Source organism: Aethalodelphis obliquidens, unplaced genomic scaffold (genome assembly GCF_003676395.1).
Source record: "Aethalodelphis obliquidens isolate GAN/ISIS:26980383/991018 unplaced genomic scaffold, ASM367639v1 scaffold24, whole genome shotgun sequence".
NCBI lineage: Eukaryota > Metazoa > Chordata > Mammalia > Artiodactyla > Delphinidae > Aethalodelphis > Aethalodelphis obliquidens.
This window is the reverse complement of record NW_020837968.1, coordinates 21,801,418-21,821,774: the sequence shown is the minus strand read 5'-3', so window position 1 is coordinate 21,821,774 and position 20,357 is coordinate 21,801,418. Positions and strand designations below refer to the sequence as shown.

At 39.4% G+C, this 20,357-nt stretch overlaps 1 protein-coding gene across 3 annotated transcripts in view; it reads left to right on the top strand.

The window, feature by feature from the left end:
• Positions 1 to 20,357, top strand: part of DRC8 (dynein regulatory complex subunit 8) — a 129,074-nt gene that overhangs the window by 62,392 nt on the left and 46,325 nt on the right. For 2 of the 3 annotated variants that reach the window (XM_027122403.1, XM_027122402.1), the window contains exon 2: positions 6,560 to 6,644. In XM_027122403.1, coding sequence (XP_026978204.1) covers positions 6,560 to 6,644 — 85 coding nt within the window. Of the gene's footprint in view, positions 1 to 6,559; positions 6,645 to 20,357 lie in introns of those variants that run through there. The other variant, XM_027122404.1, reaches the window with a different exon arrangement.

The window sequence follows — 20,357 nt, the reverse complement described above, 5'->3', positions numbered from 1 at the left end:
GGAATGAAACTTAATGGAGAAGTAGTTTTTTAACATGAAGGTGAAACAAGAACTGCTATCAGACAAGTCCAGAATGTAGGACATTTTATAAGACATTGCATAGCCTGGTCTCTTCCACAAGCTAATTTCATAGGGGGATAGGAGACTAGGGAAGGATGAAGGACTGTGGTAGTTTAAAAGAGACCAAAAAATATTAAAACCAAATGTAGTACAGAAACTTTAATTAGAGTGTAAGTTGAAAAAATAACTATAAAAAAGACATTATGGTACAATTTAGAAATTTATATACTGAATAGATATTAGATGATTTTAGTGAATTTTTGTTAATTTTTAAAGATGTCATAATTATATTGGGGTTACGTAGGAGGATGTCCTTATTTTTAGGAGATGCGTGTTGAAGTATTTAGGGATGAATAATTGTAATGTCTGCAATTTACTTAGAGACAGAGACATAGGGAAGAAGCAAAAAACAGCAAAATATTAGTCATAGTTTGATACAGGTGATGGGTATAGAGATGTTTACAACACGAAGCTTTCAATTTCAGATTCAAACTTGAATTTGCAGTGTGCCCAGCAACTACTTATATAGCATTTACATTGTATTAGATATTATAAGTAATCTAGAGGTGATTTAGCATATATGGGAGGATGTGTGTAGGTTATATGCAAATACTATGCCATTTTATATAAGGAACTTGAGTGTCCTCGGATTTTGGTATCGTGGGTCCTGGAACCAATCTCCCTGTGGATTCGAGGGGTGACTGTTTTCAATTCCTGATCAGATTTTTAAATATAAGCTCAATTTTTTTTTTTTTCGGTATGCGGGCCTCTCACTGTTGTGGCCTCTCCCGTTGCGGAGCACAGGCTCCGGACACGCAGGCCCAGCGGCAATGGCTCACGGGCCCAGCCACTCCGCGGCATGTGGGATCCTCCCGGACCAGGGCACGAACCCGTGTCCCCTACATCGGCAGGCGGACTCTCAACCACTGCGCCACCAAGGAAGCCCAAGCTCCTCAATTTTTTTTTTTTTTAAGAAGATGTTGGGGGTAGGAGTTTATTAATTAATTTATTTATTTTTGCTGTGTTGGGTGTTTGTTTCTGTGTGAGGGCTTTCTCTAGTTGTGGCAAGCGGGGGCCACTCTTCATCGCGGTGCGCGGGCCTCTCACTATCGCGGCCTCTCTTGTTGCGGCACACAGGCTCCAGATGCACAGGCTCAGTAGTTGTGGCTCACGGGCCTAGTTGCTCTGCGGCATGTGGGATCTTCCCAGACCAGGGCTCGAACCCGTGTCCCCTGCATTAGCAGGCAGATTCTCAACCACTGCGCCACCAGGGAAGCCCGCTCCTCAATTTTTGATAGTTTATTATCAATGGGAAACTTTATGTAAAAATGTAAAAGTATTTTTCTCAACCACTAAAAAATTTAAAACAGTTGAAATTATATTTATAATCTCAAAAATGTATCCTTTTTAAATTGAAGTGTAGTTGATTTAAAATATTACATTAGTGTCAGGTGTACAACATAGTGATTCAGTGTTTATGGATTATACTCCATTTAAAGTTATTACAAAATAATGGCATATTTCCCTGTGCTGTATAATATATCCTTGTTGCTTATTTATTTTATACATAGTAGTTTGTGTCTCTCAATCTCATAGCCCTGTCTCACCCTTCACCTTTTCCCTCTCCCCACTGATAACCACTAGTTACTAGTTTGTTCTCTATGTCTGTGAGTTTGTTTCTGTCAAAAACTCCTCCTTTAATTAATAAATATAACTTAGAAAATTTTGTGATATAATGCAAATGGTTTTTTAATCCAGTTGAACTTTCTCATATCAGTTATTTAAAAATAATGGTGAAGATTTAATTTATATAACATGTATGTGTTGTTAGAGCCATGATGCAGGCTTGGCTGATACTAAAAGGGCCCATCAGCTGCACAGGGATAGAATTAGCCAATATATGTGAAGATAAGGATTGGGGGCTGTTTCTTAGAGCCACAAGCCTCCTCAGTCTCAACACTGGATTGTATATTATGTTCCATGGGCATGTGGAACACGAACTATTCCAGTGGCTCCATGGATTCCTTGTCCGTGATAAGCAGTGGTGCATTTGATTTCTGGCTTCTGAAATAGGAGCCCATGTGGTAGATCACCTTCATGGCAAGTGTGGAGCAGTGGGTACCTGATAGCATTTGCTGTGCTTGCCACCTGTGTGACCAAGGGGCTTGCCATCAGATCCTGTACTGCTTTGAGCCTCCTGCTAGGAAGCCCTGGAATAGTTGCGTTTTGCTGCCCAACCTCGACCTGGCCACACTGAGAAATGAGAGCATCAGTATTTTCGGATGCCCCTGTAATCCATTCACATCATACCTGTGTCCAGTGGGTGAGGATTCCTGAGTTAGGGAAGTTCCAAATGTCAATTAAAGCATTATTTATTCCTGACAGATGACAATTGGAAAAAGGAGATTCCATGATCCAGTAAATTTGGAAAATGCTGCATTAAAGTTAACAAGTTTCTTTAGAATGTCTCAAAGACTTTTAAAATTTTTATTTATTTTAATTTTTGGATATGTTGGGTCTTTGTTGCTGCGCACGGGATTTCTCTAGTTGTGGCGAGCGGGGGCTACTCTTTGCTGTGGTGCACGGGCCTCCCACCATGGTGGCCTCTTCTGCTGCAGAGCACAGGCTCCAGGTGCTCAGGCTTCAGCAGTTGTGGCACACGGGCTCAGTAGTTGTGGCACGTGGGCTTCAGAGCGCAGGTTCAGTAGTTGTGATGCACGGGCTTAGTTGCTCCATGGCATGTGAGATCTTCCTGGACCAGGGTTCGAACCCGTGTCCCCTGCATTGGCAGGCAGATTCTTAACCACTGCGCCACCAGGGAAGTCCGAAAACTATTTTAAAATGTTAATTCTTTCTCGGCATATAGCTTCATTGCAATACGCAATAAAACTCCCAATGGTGTTTTATTTGGAATTTCTAAATTTTATTTGGATTTCTAAATTTCATTAGGAAGAATACACGGGTGAGAATATTAAAGAACATTCCTAAAAAGAAGACCAATAACAGTGGTAATAAGTAAAATAGGATGGTAATGATGTAAGACTAGAAATGCAATTCAGAATGGAATTGATAGAATAGACAATCAATAGAACTAGTCTCCATCACATAGAGGATTATAACACATTATAAAGTAGGAGGAAAGAACTCAAGTGCTTAGTAAATTAGAAATTACTAAAATAAGATTAGAAATTAATCTTTCACTTTGAATCATGACAAAATAACTTTCAGATGGATTTAAGAGTAAGTGTATTTTTAAATTGTAGAAGAAAATAGAATTGAGTATTCACCAAACCTATAGAAAAAGGATGATTTTCTCCCTCTTTTGGTGGTCCTTTCAAAGGATATGTTTCTAAACTTTAAAGGATGAGAAGAAATCTTAACAGATGTGACTAAAATAAAAATAAAAGATAATGTACTTAAAAAATAATCTTAAATTTAAAAAGCAAACATCAGCTTTGTGCAATGGCAGTATTATAACCAGTGAGATTTTCCCACGGTACTATTAAGACTAATAAGAGCCTTCCCAATATCTAACACAAATTCAACTTATTGTATTTCAGCGAGATAATAAGACAAATGCACAAAGACGAATTGGGAAGAATGGTTCACTCAAGAATTATTGTAAAAACAAAAAAGTTGGGAACTACTTAAATGTCTACAATTAGGGAGTTGGTTTAATAAATTATGATAAAGTTCTATAATGGAATATCAGCCACTAAAAATGATAATGTAATAAGTTTTTTTTGAGAATAAAAAGATGCTCACAGTTTATTGTTGAGTGAAAAATTAGATTAGAGGACAACATTAAGAGTAGTTAACTCTGCTTGGTAGGATTTGAAGTGGTTTTTACTTAGTCTAAACTTCTTTCCTTTTTTTTTTTTCTTCAGGAATCATGTGTGATTTTGGTGATCATAAAGGAGATGGAACTGTTTTCATTTTAGGAAAACAAATGAAAACAACTGACCTGGAAAATTGTTTTCAGTAATCATGACATAGGGTTAAGTCTTTATTATTTAAAGAGCTCATACAAATTGTTAAGAAAAAACAGAAGATCGCAGTAGGGATGAGCAGAGAACATGAACAGACAATTCATAACAGAAAATAGAGGTGGTAAACAAGCATAAAGGATCATTATTTAGACTTACTTGTAAGCAAAGAGCTGTAAATTTAAATAATGAGATAACATTTACTTGCTTATTAAACTAGTAGAAGTTTGCTGCCATGTTATTTATTATAATAAAGAAAAATTAACATTATCAATAAATTGTTACATTCCTTTGGTACTGTTCAGAATTGAAGGTTATGTTGCAACCTGGAAAAATAAAACATTTCAGTGAAGTAGTTAGGAGAATGAATGGTAGTTATAAAAGGTTGTGTACGAGGAAAGGAAAATACAGCAAAATGTTATGTTAGTGGTTATGTTAGGGTAAAGAGAATATATTTATAATTAAAATAATTATCTAAACTCATACTTAATCTCTCTCTTTCCACTTTTTCTAGAAAAGCTATTTGTTTTTCAAATAGTAAGCACAATATTCTCTCATCTAGAATATAGCAGGGCTTCCCTGGTGGCGCAGTGGTTGAGAGTCCGCCTGCCGATGCAGGGGACGCGGGTTCGTGCCCCGGTCCGGGAAGATCCCACATGCCGTGGAGCGGCTGGGCCCGTGAGCCATGGCCGCAGAGCCTGCGCGTTCGGAGCCTGTGCTCCGCAACGGGAGAGGCCACAACAGTGAGAGGCCCGCGTACCAAAAAAAAAATAGAATATAGCAATATCCTCCTAACTGGTCTCTTTTCTTCCACCCTTGTTCCTTTCCAGGGTATTCTTAACATAATAGCCAAAGTGAATAGAAGCCAGACCATGTCACTTCGCTGCTTAGAACCCTCCAGTGGTTTCTCACCTCTTTCAAAGTACAAGACACCGTCCTTAAAGTAGCCTGCAGAGCCCTTATAGAATCTGTCCCCACCCTCAAACTCATACCTTTCTGACCTTATTTCCTACCATTCTGCCTTTCTTGTTCTCTCTGGCTAAAAACTCTTCCTGCTGATATTCACAAGGCTGGCGCTTTCTCCTCCTTCTGGTCTGTGCAGATGTCACCTTATCACTTAGGTAGGCCTTCCCAAACCACCATCCCATCCCATTCGCCCCTACCCACATTGCCAGCACCCATGTCCCTTCCCTGCTTTATATTTTCTAGCACCATTTGACTTACTGTGTATTTTACCAAGTGTGTATAAGCTTATGTATCTCCCCCACCATGCACAAAATAGCTCCACGGAGGCAGGAATTTTTGTCTATTTTGTTCCTTGCTCTAACTGTAGCACTTAGAATAGTGTGTAGTACATAGTAGGTACTCAATCAATATTTACTGAATAAATGACGTTTTAATTGTTTCATCTAAGTAAGTTTTAGTTTCAAAACTAGTTTGAAAGTTTTTTTTTTTTTTTTTGCGGTACGCTGGCCTCTCACCGCTGTGGCCTCTCCTGTTGCGGAGCACAGGCTCCGGACGCGCAGGCCCAGCATCCATGGCCCACGGGCCCAGCCGCTCTGCGGCATGTGGGATCCTCCCGGACCGGGGCACGAACCCACGTCCCCTGCATTGGCAGGCGGACTCTCAACCACTGCGCCACCAGGGAAGCCCAGTTTGAAAGTTTTTTGAGCGAGTGTAACATGTTGCTTTTGTATGCCTCCCACTCCCCAATTTCCATCCTCCTCAAGCATAGAGTAAAGCAAGACAGGTGGACACACTAGAGAAACACAATATCTGTGGCACTGGATTCCTTCTGCTTCTCAGGCTAGGATCTACCCAAACTGAGATGGAAGATAGGCTGGTGCTGGAAATGTTCTATATCTTGATCTGGGTGGTAGTTCAGCTCTGTGACTATATACATATATAAAAACTCAGTAAGCTGTATACTTGAGATAAGTGCACCTTTGGTACTTTCTTGTTTGTGTATTATGCCTCAGTAAAAAAGTTGTTTTAAAAACTCCGTCTTTGAGATCTCTAGAGGAAGTTAAACATGCCAAATGATACATTAAGAATATTGGGAGGCTTCCTGGGTGGCACAGTGGTTGAGAGTCCGCCTGCCGATGCAGGGGACACGGGTTCGTGCCCCGGTCCGGGAAGATCCCATGTGCCGCGGAGCGGCTGGGCCCGTGAGCTATGGCCGCTGAGCCTGCATGTCCGTAGCCTGTGCTCCGCAACGGGGGAGGCCACGGCAGTGAGAGGCCCGCGTACCGCAAAAAAAAAAAAAAAAGAATATTGGGAAGCGGGGAGAAAGGTAAATTGCAAACATCATAACATTTCACTCTTAAAGAGTTCAGCATGCCTCTCCTCTGCGTAAAGACATTCTCCTACAGAGCCTCTCCCCACCCCCCGCAATAAATAATATGAGGAAGGAGTTCTGCCATGTTCTTCCTTCCTAGAATTTCTAGTTATTGAAATTTTTGTTTTGAAGTTAAAGTTAAAAAAATAATTTTTATTTACTTTTTCTTTTGCAGAGATAGCGGTAGCAGAATTTCACAAAAAAATCAAAGAAGCTTTTGAAGTATTTGACCATGAGTCAAATAATACAGTGGATGTGAGGTTTGGAAATGTTTTCTTCTAATTCTAAATTGCTGATACAACTTGTAAAGTAGAGGAGGGTTCATTCTCTTCTTTTTACTTTCTTTGGACTTATTATGCTATTTAAAGTACTTATTTTTCTGTACCCTGTAAAAGGTCTTTTCTATCTGTTGCTTCGGATCTATACTGTTTATTATTCTTCATAATCTGGTGGAAAGAATATATATCCACATTGCCTATTCTAACCTACAGACTAAATTCTGTGAATGAGGCTAACTCTACTATAACTTTAGTACTAGACACATAGTTGGCACTCAGTATATATTTGTTGAGTGAATGAATAGAATTTGCTTTTAAAGTACATAGGTATGGGGACTTCCCTGGTGGCTCAGTGGTTAAGGATCCACTTGCCATTGAAAGGGACACAGGTTTGATCCCTGGTCCGGGAAGATCCCACATGCTGCGGAGCAGCTAAGCCTGTGCTCTTAGACCCTGTGAGCCACATTACTGAAGCCCACGTGCCTAGAGCCCATGCTCTGCAACAAGAGAAGCCACTGCAGTGAGAAGCACACACACTGCAAGGAAGACTAGCCCCTGCTCACTGCAACTAGAGAAAGCCCATGCGCAGCAATGAAGACCCAACACAGCCAAAAATAAATGAATTAAATAAATAAATTAAAAAAAATAAAATACATAGCTATGTATAATCAAGCTATGAACATGATATTATAAAGAAGGATTAATAATACTTAAACATGATACACTCCTTGAGTAAAATAACCAAAAGAACCAAAACAAAAGAACATAAAAAGATGAGAAAAAGACATGAATACTGGTAGATCTAGAATGGAGGACAGGAGACAAAGAATAGTGTGAAAAAAGAAGAGGCAAAAAGGTAGAGGAGATTATACATGCATAAAACAGAAGCTGTAGAATCTATGCCACATATGTACATCAAAGAAAGGCAATGAAACCATTGTTCCAGGAGACCAAGCTGAATGAGGAGTATTTGATGGGATCACAATCTCAAGAGTCAGAAACTAGTAGTACAGAGGCCAAGAAAACAGTTGGAAGTGACTAAGTGCTTTTTTTTGCCCCCCGCGTGGCTTGTGGGATCTTAATTGCCCGACCAGGGATTGAACCCAGCCCCTCGGCAGTGAAAGTACAGAGTCATAATCACTGGACTGCCAGGGAACTCCCAGGACTAAGTGCTTTAAATTTGAGCTAAACTGAATGAACAATAGGAGGTTTTATGTATGACAAATTGTAGCTACGATCGTCCCTTGGTATCTACAAAGGATTGGTTCCAAGGCACACCCCGACTCCTCCCTGACTCACCCCCAACCCCTCACCCCTCGAGGATATCAAAATCTAGGGATGCTCAAACCCCTTATAAAAAGTGGCATAGAATTTGCATATTACCTACCTACATCCTTCTGTATATTTTATTTTTTTATATATGAATTTATTTGTTTGTTTATGGCTGCATTGGGTCTTCGTTGCTGCACGCGGGCTTTCTCTAGTTGTGGTGAGCGGGGGCTACTCTTTGTTGCGGTGCATGAGCTTCTCATTGTGGTGGCTTCTCTTGTTGCAGAACACAGGCTGTAGGTGTGTGGGCTTCAGTAGTTGTGGCACGTGGGCTCAGTAGTTGTGGCTCACGGGCTCTAGAGCGCGGGCTCAGTAGTTGTGGCACTTGGGCTTAGTTGCTCCGCAGCATGTGGGATCTTCCTGGACCAGGGTGCGAACCTGTGTCCCCTGCAGTGGCAGGCGGACTCTTAACCACTGCGCCACCAGGAAGTCCCTCCCATATATTTTAAATCATCTCTGATTACTTATAGTACCTAATACAGTGTAAATGCTATGTAAATAGTTGCCTGTGGCATGTGGCAAATTCAGATTTTGCTTTTGGAACTTTCTGGGGTTTTTTCTCCCAGTATTTTAGATCTGTGGATGGTTGAATCTTTGGATGTGGAACCCATGGATACGGAGGGCTGACTGTATATGTATTCCTTAGTTTCTCACACCTGAAGGTACAAGGTGTGATTACAGGAAAGGAGAGTGATAAGTGCAGTCAGTTTCATTACTTTATAGTAACACCTTACAAAGTTTTGTTTGGTACTCAACTATGTTCATGGGCTTTACTGCAGTGGATAAGGTAGAGAGTGGAGTTAACTTCCAGCACTGCAACTGTAGTCGGCCTTGTGGGAGGCTTGGCTCAGCCATTGCCAGGGAAGTGTGAGGGTAAAGTGCAGGGCTGAGCACTGCACAGCTCGAAGTGGCGCCAGCCTCACTGCATGCATTGTCAATGACACTCCGCAGTGTGAGTATCCTAGCGGGAAACCCGGTGGGACAGTAGTGGTGGTTGATAGGGTTTGGGATGGGGTGGGGAGCTTGCAACTCTTGCCTGCAATTTGAATAAATATATGGATGGCACGTGCCTTTACCTCAGACCTCTCACTGGAGCGGAAGGGTTCTCCTGGGGAAGGAGAGGAGAGGTATTGTCAGAGAAGTCAGGGAAGTGCAAGAAGAACCAGGATAGCTTTATGAAAGAGAGGGGGAACAGAGAAGGGAAACCAGCATTTACTCAAGCCTTGCTCTCTGACGTCTCCCTATAGTTGGGTGCTAAGGGTTTTTGTGTACATTACCTCATTTTAGTCTTTTTATTGGTACAGTAAGGGTTGGCATCTCCAGTTTTTGGAGACTCGGAGAAGGTAAATAGTTTGCTTAAGGTCATGTCAGCGTTTCTCTAATTCGGTGTCTTGCTGGGCTGTGTCGCCCCTTCCCTCCCTGCTCCCCTCCACCCCACCCTTCATGGATTTCATGGGCTCATCTCCTGCTTTGAGGCTTCCTGAAAGTAGCAGTGAAGAGAAAATTTCCCAAATCCCTGATGCCAGGCCTTTTTTTTTTTTTTTTTTTGCTGTGTTGGGTCTTCGTTTCTGTGTGAGGGCTTTCTCTAGTTGTGGCAAGCGGGGGCCACTCTTCATCGCGGTGTGCGGGCCTCTTACTATCGCGGCCTCTCGTTGCGAAGTTCAGGCTCAGTAGTTGTGGCTCACGGGCCCAGCTGCTCCGCGGCATGTGGGATCCTCCCAGACCAGGGCTCGAACCCGTGTCCCCTGCATTAGCAGGCAAATTCTCAACCGCTGCGCCACCAGGGAAGCCCCAGGCCTTTTTTTGATAGAAGGGCCAATTCAGGGGAAACAAACATGTTTAGGGGTTGCATCTTTTACCCATTCAGAATTAAAATAATTGTACTGAGGCCCCGAGGAAAAGTGTATGTTCTTAAAATGTCTACTTTATAAAATAAAATTACTAAGAAAATTGGCATTGTTTTTAGCACTAAAATATTAATGATAAGCGTATCTGAGTGGTAGGAACATGGATGAATGCAGTTTCTATACTCCTTCTGCTAATTTGTATAGCACTTTAAAGTTTACAGTGAGTGTTCTCATGCTGCAGGTATCATTACTATCCACTCTTTATAAGTCAGAAATTAAGGACCAAGAAGCACAATGACTTGCCCAAGATCGAATAATAGACTAGCCACAGAGTTGAAACTCAAATTAGTTTCTTCTCTTTGGGGCAGCTGTGCCGCAGCCCTGGAAGAGGCCTGGGAATGCAGTGCTGAATAAGGTCTGGTCCTGCCTTGCCCAGCCTTAGCAGGCTCCTCTATTTGTAAAAACAGTTCATCTAGCTAGAATTTATTTTGGCATATGATTAAAAGTGAAGGTCTAAATAGATTTTTTTTCAAATTGCTGAACAGTTCAGTTTATTTACTTCTTGAATTATTAGATCCACTTTATAATGTACTGCATTTTCTATAATTGAGTCTAATTTAGGCTATGTGTTCTGATCTATTGCCTTACCTCCTGATCATATATACTAGGACAGTCCTATATTAATTGCTATCAATTTATAGTATGCTTTACTATCTGATAGAACTAGTCTCTTTATTAGTCTTCTTTTTGAACATTTTAATTAAGAATTGAAGGCAGTATTCTGTGTAGATTGAATGGTGTAAGGAGGGGTCTGAATGGGGTAAGAGTTCCAGAGACAGACATAATAGCTCCGTTTGGAAGAGACAGCTGTTCTTGAGAAGCTTCCAGGGCATTTGGCTATTCCTGCCCTAATGTGCTTGATCCTTCAAGTGATGCTGTTTCCCTTGAAGGGCAGACCAGCACCCCTTACCTCTGCTTGGCATGAATTAAAAGATTTAATTTGAAATTTTAGCACATTAGGTGGAGTGGAGGTCTGGTATTGTGACTGCCAGGCAGCCAGTGGGTTTTTTTTTAATCATTATGTAAAACATTATGAAATGGGCCCCTGCTGCTTTCCTCCTGGCTCTGAGGGGCAACCCTGGGGATTGGAATCAGACTTTCTGGGTTCATTCCTAGCTTTGTGACTGTAATTGATTTATTCTCTCTGTGCCTCAGTTTTTACATTTGCCACATAGGATTGATGTAAGTAAGTAGTTCTCAAAATGGTTTGTATACCCCTGTGTATCCACAGGACTCTTTCAGGGGTCTGTGAAATCAAAACTATTTTCATAAAAATCTGAGACAGTATTTGCTATTTTCATTCTCATTTTTCACAAGTTATATTGGAGTTTTTCAAAAGCTACATGTGTGATATTGTAACAGATTGAATGCAGAACCAGATATGAGAATCCAGCTGCCTTCTGTTAAGCCAGACCTTAAAGAGATTTGCAAACATGTAAAACAGTGCCATTTTTCTAATTAAATTTATTTTTTGTTTTGGAAAATATAGTTATTTTTCATAAAAATTTTATTTATGTAGGCATATAATGGGTTTATCATTATTTCTAAATGAATTAGTAAATAAATATTTTTAAACTTTGAGGTGTACTTTTTAGTATGGTAAATATAGATAAATATAACTCACACAAACAAAAGCTGTTTGTGGGTCTGAATAATTTTTAAGCATGTAAAAGGGGTTCTGAGACCAAAAAGTTTGAGAACAGCTGTTGTCAGTGGACATTTTTAAAGCTCTTAGAACAATATTAACTTGGAACGAATTAGTTTGGGATTTAAAGCTTAGAACAATATTAGCTAGTATTATTATTCTACTTTATATTCTTTTTTTTTTCAATACGCAGGCCTCTCACTGTTGTGGCCTCTTCCATTGCGGAGCACAGGCTCCAGACACGCAGGCTCAGCGGCCATGGCCCACAGGCCCAGCCGCTCTGCGGCATGCGGGATCCTCCCGGACCGGGGCACGAACCTGTGTCCCCTGCATCAGCAGGCGGACTCTCAACCACTGCGCCACCAGGGAAGCCCTTTTTTTTTTTTTTTTCGGTACGGGTCCTCTCACTGCTGTGGTCTCTCCCGTTGCGGGGCACAGGCTCAGCGGCCATGGTTCACGGGCCCAGCCGCTTCGCGGCACGTGGGATCTTCCCGGACCGGGGCACGAACCCGTGTCCCCTGCATCAACAGACGGACTCTCAACCACTGCGCCACCAGGGAAGCCCTCTACTTTATATTCTTGAAGTACATAATTTATATCTGACTTTCCTCTATTTAATCTGGATTAACAATGTTATATTTTAGTCGCATAAGAACTTTTTACTTATATCTGGGTGTCCTGTTTTGATCTTTTAAGTTCTGAAGCAGTTCATTTTATCTTCCATTTTCCTTGTTAAATAGTTTTTGAAGGTTGCATCTTGAAAAACATTGAGGCAAGTTTTCAGTAGCATTAATTAGGGGCATTTTTATTTTGCCTCATACAAAACATAGACTATAATACATTTTGACTTATATATACTTATATACATTTTCCTGCTCTATGTTTAGACTTCAATCAATAAGTGTGATTGAAAATTAAATTTTTGAATAGATAATATATACACATAGGGTAAAATTCTAAAGGTACAAAAAATATATAGTGATAGGTAAATCTCTTCACTTAGCTATCTGGTTCCCTTTTCTAAAGGCAAGATTTATTATGTTTCTCTAATTCTTCCAGAGATAGTCCATGCAAGTACACGTGTTTGTATGTATTTTTTATTGTGGTAAATATACATAACATAAAATTAACCATTTTTAAGTGTATAGTTCAGGGTATTGAGTACATTCACATTATTTCCATCCATCTCCAGAACATTATTTTCCCAAACTGAAACTCCATACCCTTTAAACAATAACTCCCCATTCTCCCCTCTCCTAAGCTCCTGGCAACCACCATTCTACTTTCTATCTTTATGAGTTTGAGTATACTAGGTACCTCATGTAAGTGGAATCATACAGTATTTGTCCTTTTGTGTCTGGCTTATTTGACTTAGCGTAATGTCTTCAAGGTTCATCCATGTCGTAGCATGTATCAGAATTCCATCCCTTAAAGCTGAATAATATTCCACTGTGTGTATATAACACATTTTGTTTATCCATCCATCTGTCCATGGACATTTGGGTTGTTTCCACCTTTTGGCTATTTGAATAATGTTGCCGTGAGCACTGATGTACAACTGTCTTTTCAAGTCCCTGCTTTTAATTCTTGGGTTGTGTAACCAGATGTAGAATTGTGGTAGTTCTATGTTTAATTTTTTGAGAAACCACTGTACTGTTTTCCACAGTGGCTGTTCCATTTTACATTCCCACCAGCGAAGCACAAGGCTCCAGTTTCTCCACATCCTTGCCAATACACTTTGTTTTTTAAAATAACCATCTCAATGGGTATAAAGTGGAATCTTGTGGTTCTGATTTGCATTTCCCTAATGATTATGATATTGAACATATTTTCATGTACTTATTGGCCATTTGTACATCTTCTTTGGAGAAATGTCTACTCTAGTCCTTTTCCCATTTTTAAACTGGATTGTTTGTTTTTTTGACATTGAGTTGCAGGATGTGTGTGTATTTTTACCATAAGTGGTGAGATATTATATAAATCACTATGCACTTTGCTTTTTTCACCTATAAGTATATTTTGGTGACTATTCTTTATTAGTACATAAAGAGCTTCCTCATTTCATTGTATGGATGAACCATAATATATTGAATTAATCTACCCTTGATGGATATTTAGGTTGTTTCTAGGCTTTTGCTATAACAGTCCATGTTGCAAAGAATATCTGAGTATGCATGTCATTTTGCAAGATTGAGACTTTTTCTCTAGGATAAATTCTTGGAAATGTGTCAAATTGCATGAATATTTTTGGTAGGTGTTGCTGTCTTGACCCTATATTCTCTCACATCATTATAGAGGCATGCCTATTTCCCCACTCCCTCTTAAAGCTTAATTATCAAACTTTAGGACTTTTGCCAATCTGATATGTGAAAATTAGAAGCTCAGTGTTAATTTTCATTTCGCTAATTGTAGACATTTTTTTCATGTCTAAAGACAATTTGTATTTTTCTTTGTTTGAACTGGCAGTTCATGACCTTTCCCCATTTTTCCATTTAGTGATTTATCTTTTAATACATGAAAGATCTTAGCCTTAGGCTGTGAAGTGTATGCCATCTATTTTTTGACTATTTCTACTTTCATGTATTCAGAAATTTTAGAAAAATTAATCATATGACACACCTTGTGAGTATGGATTTAATTTTTGGAAACAAAAGTCATTAGAGTAGTTTTAATAGAATAAATTTAAGTTACCCTGAATAAAGCTAGTTTGGTAAAAAAATAAAACCCACTCCACAAGGAATACCCCTAAAGTAAGCAAGCTTGAGAGTTTCCTGGTGGTCCAGTGGTTAGGATTTGGTGCTTTCACTGCCATGGCCCAGGTTCAGTCCCTGGTTGGGGAACTGAGATCCTTCAAGCTGCACAGCGCAACCAAAAAAAAAGGAGTAAGGAAGATGTTCCATGTAGCTGATAAATTTAATTTGAAAGTAGCTCTAATCTTGTTCACAAACATACCTAGTTTTTTATAATCTATGTTCTTTTCATCTTTGATTCTAGCAATAAAAGTACACTAGAGGGCTTCCCTGGTGGCGCAGTGGTTGAGAGTCCGCCTGCCGATGCAGGGGACGCGGGTTTGTGCCCTGGTCGGGGAAGATCCCACATGCTGCTGAGCGGCTGGGCCCGTGAGCCATGGCTGCTGAGCCTGCGCATCCGGAGCCTGTGCTCCACAACGGGAGAGCCCACAACAGTGAGAGGCCCGCATACTGCAAAATATAAAAATAATAATGTTGAGTTTAAAATATTGGAGAAGGAAGTGAACATTATGATCACCACATAATGTAAAATTTAAATGTACAAAGTGATAGTCTATTGTTTATGAAGACAAATACATGCATGAGAGTGATAAACATTATCCTTAGAATAGTGGTTGCACCTGAAGATGGAGGGAGAGGGATGAAGAGTGGAATTTTAGTTGTTTCTGCAATGTTTTATTGTTAGGGAACAAAATCTGAAGCAAATAAATGTGGCAAAATGTTAACTTCTGTTAAATCTTGGTATTGGATATAAGGCTGTCTGTAACTTTTTTTTTGCGGGGGGGTGCACCGAGTGGCTTGTGGAATCTTAGTTCTCCGACCTGGGATTGAACCCAGGACCTTGGCAATGAAAGTGCGGGGTCCTAACCGCTGCACCACCAGGGAATTCCCTGTAATATTTTTTTCTGTACTTTTCTCTGAAATAGTTCACAATTATACATAACAATAAATATTTTTAAAGAGTGGTTTATATCTTATTTCATCATCTCACTTTGAAGTCGCTTTGTAAAAAATTGGTTTGCTTGTAATAGTCCTTCTGATGAACTGTGATTAAAGAATCACTTAAAGAAAGTTTAAAAAAATTATCCCGAATTCCACCTCTTGAAATAACAGTTATTAATGTTGGAGAACTATTATTCTAGATCTTTTTTATCCATGTGTAATAGGATAAATGGATAAAAGGGTGAGGAGTTAGTAAGAAAGAAGGAAAGAGGAAAGGGAAGGAAGGAAAAAGAAAGAAATTATGGAAGAAAAAAGTCTAGCATATAATCTCCACAAGGACAGGGGTTTCTGTCGTTTTGTTCACTGCTGTATTTCAGCACCTAGAACTGTGTTCGGCACGTAGTAGATCACCAATAAAACATTAAATAAATGAAGAGACTATTCCTATAAAAATAAGATCACAATAATCATGCTCTTTAAAAATAAAAGTTTTAATTTTACTTGAATGTAACACAAGAAAAAAATTAATTTAAATTGAAGAAATTGTGTAACCTCAAATGTTTGTTAGCCATGAGAGACATTATTTATGTTAAATTCAGAAAAGATAACAAGAAAAACTTTAAGAGGTTGTAGTCACTGTGTTTTTTAAAAGAACTACCCATTTCAAATACAAAATTAACAGTTGACTTCCTGCTGTAGAAGATGAGGGTGTTAGTACTTTCAAAATTCCTTCTACTTTTTCTCCCTCAGGCCCCCCCCACCCCCAGTTTATCTTAGGTATGTTATTATTAATATTTTTACATTGACAAGGTAGAATGTTCATACTTTAATATCATGCCATCTTTTAGTATATTTTTCCCACAGTTCAATGGAATTTCTGCTAACCACCGTTTCCTCCTCCATCCTTGAATTCTTTGATTTATTTCTGTTGTCTAGATTCTCTTTTTTTTTTTTTTTTTTTTGAAAGTGCTCATGGGTATTTTTTCCTGAGTTCTTTCATCTTTATTTTGTTTTTTAAATTTTTATTTTATATTGGAGTATAGTTGATTTACAATGTTATGTTAGTTTCAGGTGTACAGCAAAGTGATCAGTTATACATATACATATATCTATTCTTTTTCAGATTCTTTTCCCATATAGGTAATTACAGAGTATTGAGTAGAGTTCCCTGTGCTATACAGTAGGTGCTTGTTGATTATCTGTTTTATATATAGTAGTGTGTATATGTTAATCCCAAGAGTTCTTTCATCTTTAAAACATTTACTTATACTTTGTATCTAAATGACATTTTATAAATTTATATTATTATTTTTAATGGCTACAAGGCATTTCATAGTTTGACATATCTCCTAATTTTTGAAATTTGGGTTATTTGTGATATTATATTACCATTGTATCAAGGCTAAAATTATTCATGTGGAATTGTTCAAAGATTTTATCCCTTTCCTAGAATGCCAAAAAATAAATCCTGTAAGCCCAAGTTATTTTTTACCTTTTCCTAAAGAGGAAGATTTTTATTATTGTTGCTGGGAGGTAGGGTATTTTGATCTACATAATTAAATTTTGACAGTAGGTTGGTGGAGAGGATAAATAAGAAACTGCTATGGTCTGAATGTTTGTGTTTGCCCAAGTTTCATATGTTGAAATCTTACGCCATAGTGTGATAGTGTTTGGAAGTGGGGCCTTTGGGAGGTGATTACGTCATGAGGGTGGTGCCCTCATGATTGGGATTAGTGCCATATAAAAGAGACCAGAGAACTAGTTCATCCCTTCCACCATGTGAGGTTACAGCAAAAAGATGGCTAACTAGGAAGCAGATTCTCACCAGACACCAAATCTGCCTGTGCCATGATCTTGAACTTCCTAGCCTCCAACTGTGAGAAATAAATATATGTTGTTTATAAGCACTCAGTTTGTGGTATGTTGTTATAGCAGTCTGAACAAAGACAGAAACTCACTCTGTGAGATTGAAAGAAGAGTTTGTTAAAGATGTTAAAGGAGAAAGTAAGCTTTGAGGGAGAGCAGTGGATCTTAAACAGTTACAGGATATAAAGAGGATAATCAGGAAAGGGAGTTAAAATTTGTTTTGAAAAATATTTTTGAATAGATAATATATTCACATGGTTAAAAATTCAAAGAGAACAAAGTACAGAGAAAAGTCCCTCTAAGCCCCTTCCACCAGCCATTCAAAACCCCTCCAAACTATACTAACAATGAAAGTACTAGTTTCTAGGGATCACCGCAGAAATATGCTATGCATATACAAGGAAATGCATATATATTATTTTCTTGCCTCCCCATTTTTTTTTTAACTCATACAGTTACATTCATAGTATGATAATGTTCTCATGGGATGGGGTCAAACCTATGCTGAAGTTTATTTTTATGGCTTCTCAGTGGCATTCAGGAGTCTGGAATGGATGTAGTTCTCCAGTTAATCTTAGGCTGAGTGCATAAATGTATTGGAGGGCATCAGAAAGGATGTGGGATTCTAGGTATCCCACTAAACTATGTCTCAGGCTTTATAGATGGAAGTTGATTAACATGATGGCATTGTGACATAAAAATAACACTTGGGTTCGGGCTGTCCTGTTCAGGGTACTTAATTGCCTGTTTTTAGAAAGAAGACTCTTTGTATTTTATCTTTGGAGGTCAGCTTTTCTTGACTCTGGATTGTAGGTATCTGTCTGTTGTACTTATTGTTATTATCTAGATCAGGTGCAGGGTTTGCTGTGTGTCTACAAAACTTGGGAGCCAGAGGCTCTCTGAGTATTGGTGGTCTCAGGGAGTGTACTTCCTGGGGCCTCTGGGCATATAATTCCTGGGGCCTCTGGGTGTGTACCCTCTATGGCTTCCAAGTTCATACTTCTGTGGCCTCAACCTGTTCTCTTTAACATCGAAATAAAATGTTGGTTTCCATTTGAAAACTGTCAGCATTATTAAGTGTGGAAGACTTGATGCAAATGCATAACAAAGGACAGTTCATGGTAGTATCTTCATTAGCTTTGAAAGTTAGAGGGGACACACCCAAGAAGCATTACTGTCTGCTCAGATAGCCACAGGCATGTTTGGAAATCTGGCTCCCTGTCATCATTCTGTTGGTTGCACTCTTTCAGGTTGCATGGGACCAGATAATCTTTTAAGTTTTCTTAGTTACTGAAGGGTATTTTAAGGATCTATTTGGAAATAAGTGATATAAGAAGTAATTATTTCTTAAATCATAAGGAATAAGCGAAAAACTGCAGTGCATTCAAGCCTCTTAGCTCACTGGAGCGGTATTTGTTGCTGTTAAGGGAACACAGGGCACTAGTGTTTCAGCAGTCACTTTGTGACTCCACTTCAACGCCACTTCTGGTAGCCTAACATGCTGGTGATTTGACTCATACACTTCTCTTTTAAATTTTTATTTTATACTGGAGTATAGTTGATTTACAATGTTGTGTTAGTTTCAGGTGCTAGTTTCAGCAAAGTGATTCAGTTATACATATACATATATCTATTCTTTTTCAGATTCTTTTCCCGTATAAGTTATTACAGAATATTGAGTATAGTCCCCTGTGCTATGCAGTAGGTCCTTGTTGATTATTTTATATATAGTAGTGTGTATATGTTAATCCCCAACTCCTAATTTAGTGCCCCCCACACCTTTCCCCTTTGTTTACTCATATACTTCTATTCCCTGTCTTCCAGATTCTCCTTCCTACTTTGCTACTGACTAATTTAACCTCCGCTGTGTGTCTCCTGTCCCTTTGCTTCTACTTACTCATGGCTTCTGATGCCTTCTCATTCTGCTGTTTTCTGTCTCTCTGTTATTCCTCTTCCATCTCTCTTTCATCTGTATCTCTCTCTGTTTTTCTTCCTTTAAAACTCCCAAGGAAAAGAGAGAAAAGTCCGCTTTGGCTATTTGTCAATATTGAGTAGAGAGTGCTTTTGTTGAGCAGTGCTCTTACAGTAGACAACTTCATAGGCCTCTCTTTTGTAGGCCTAGAGAGAGAGAGATCATTTTTTGGTTAAGTAGCCATCTCTGCTTAAAGCAGCTGTGCCTAAGGAGGCGGATCAAATGGTACAAGACATAACAATATATACACTAAGAAACTCTCAGGAAGACTGTGGATCTGTCAGGTACCGCATTGCCTGTCTGGTATGGTGACCCCCAAATCCTGATGAGGTTGTATAAGCCTAATATTAGGCCACTAGTGGTTCATGTCATTTTGGTCGGCTGTGGTGGAGATTGGGTGGTCTAATTCTGTTTGCTCTCTTCCTGAACATGGACTAAACTATAATTCCGGGAATCTCTTGCAGATACAGGGGGGGCTGGGAATTATGACTGAGTTTTGGCCAATGGGATGTAGGTGGAAGTGATGTGTGCCACTTCTAGGCCTGATCCATAAAAACCTCCACGTGTGATCTTTCAGGCTTTTCCCCCTTCTAGCTTGATACAGGCAAGCAGAGTGACGTTGGAAGTCATGTATTGAAAATGACAGAACCAGAAGATAGGAGGAGCTGGGTCCCTGAATGATTTTTTGGAGGAAAGCCACCTATTGATCAGGAAAACTCATTTTGAATTTAATATAAGCCAGTTCTGTGACAATAGTATTATGCCACTTGATGTTGGTGTTTGTTATAACAGTGACCATATCCTCACAGATTGTCCTCACTGAATTTTCTTCACAGGAACTCAAGGAAGGCTTTGGGGCCCCTAGGTATCTTACTAAGCTGTGTCCTAGGCTGAATGAAGTTGGTTGGTGGAGTGGCCCCTTCAGAGGGGGCTGCTGGGGTAGAGAAGAAGAGCCAGCATTGTTTTGCTACTCCAGTCAAGCATGACATGAAGAATGTCTCCCTTTAAGACTTCTTCCACAAATCACAAGTTATGGATAACAGATACATTGTTTGAAATTGCCCCAAATATATTTGGAGGGCAGTAGGCGTAACTAGTGGTTCCACCTTGAACACAGAGCAAGTAACTTTGTCTAAACTGCAGTTAATTGCAGCAGTGAAGTTGAGTGTTCTATGTATTCTAGATAGAGTGAATGACAGAGTGCATCCATTTCATCTACAGAGATAATAAGGCAAGATGTCCAAATCTGTTCTTTCCCTGGGGGGAGGTGAGAAAGACTGGACA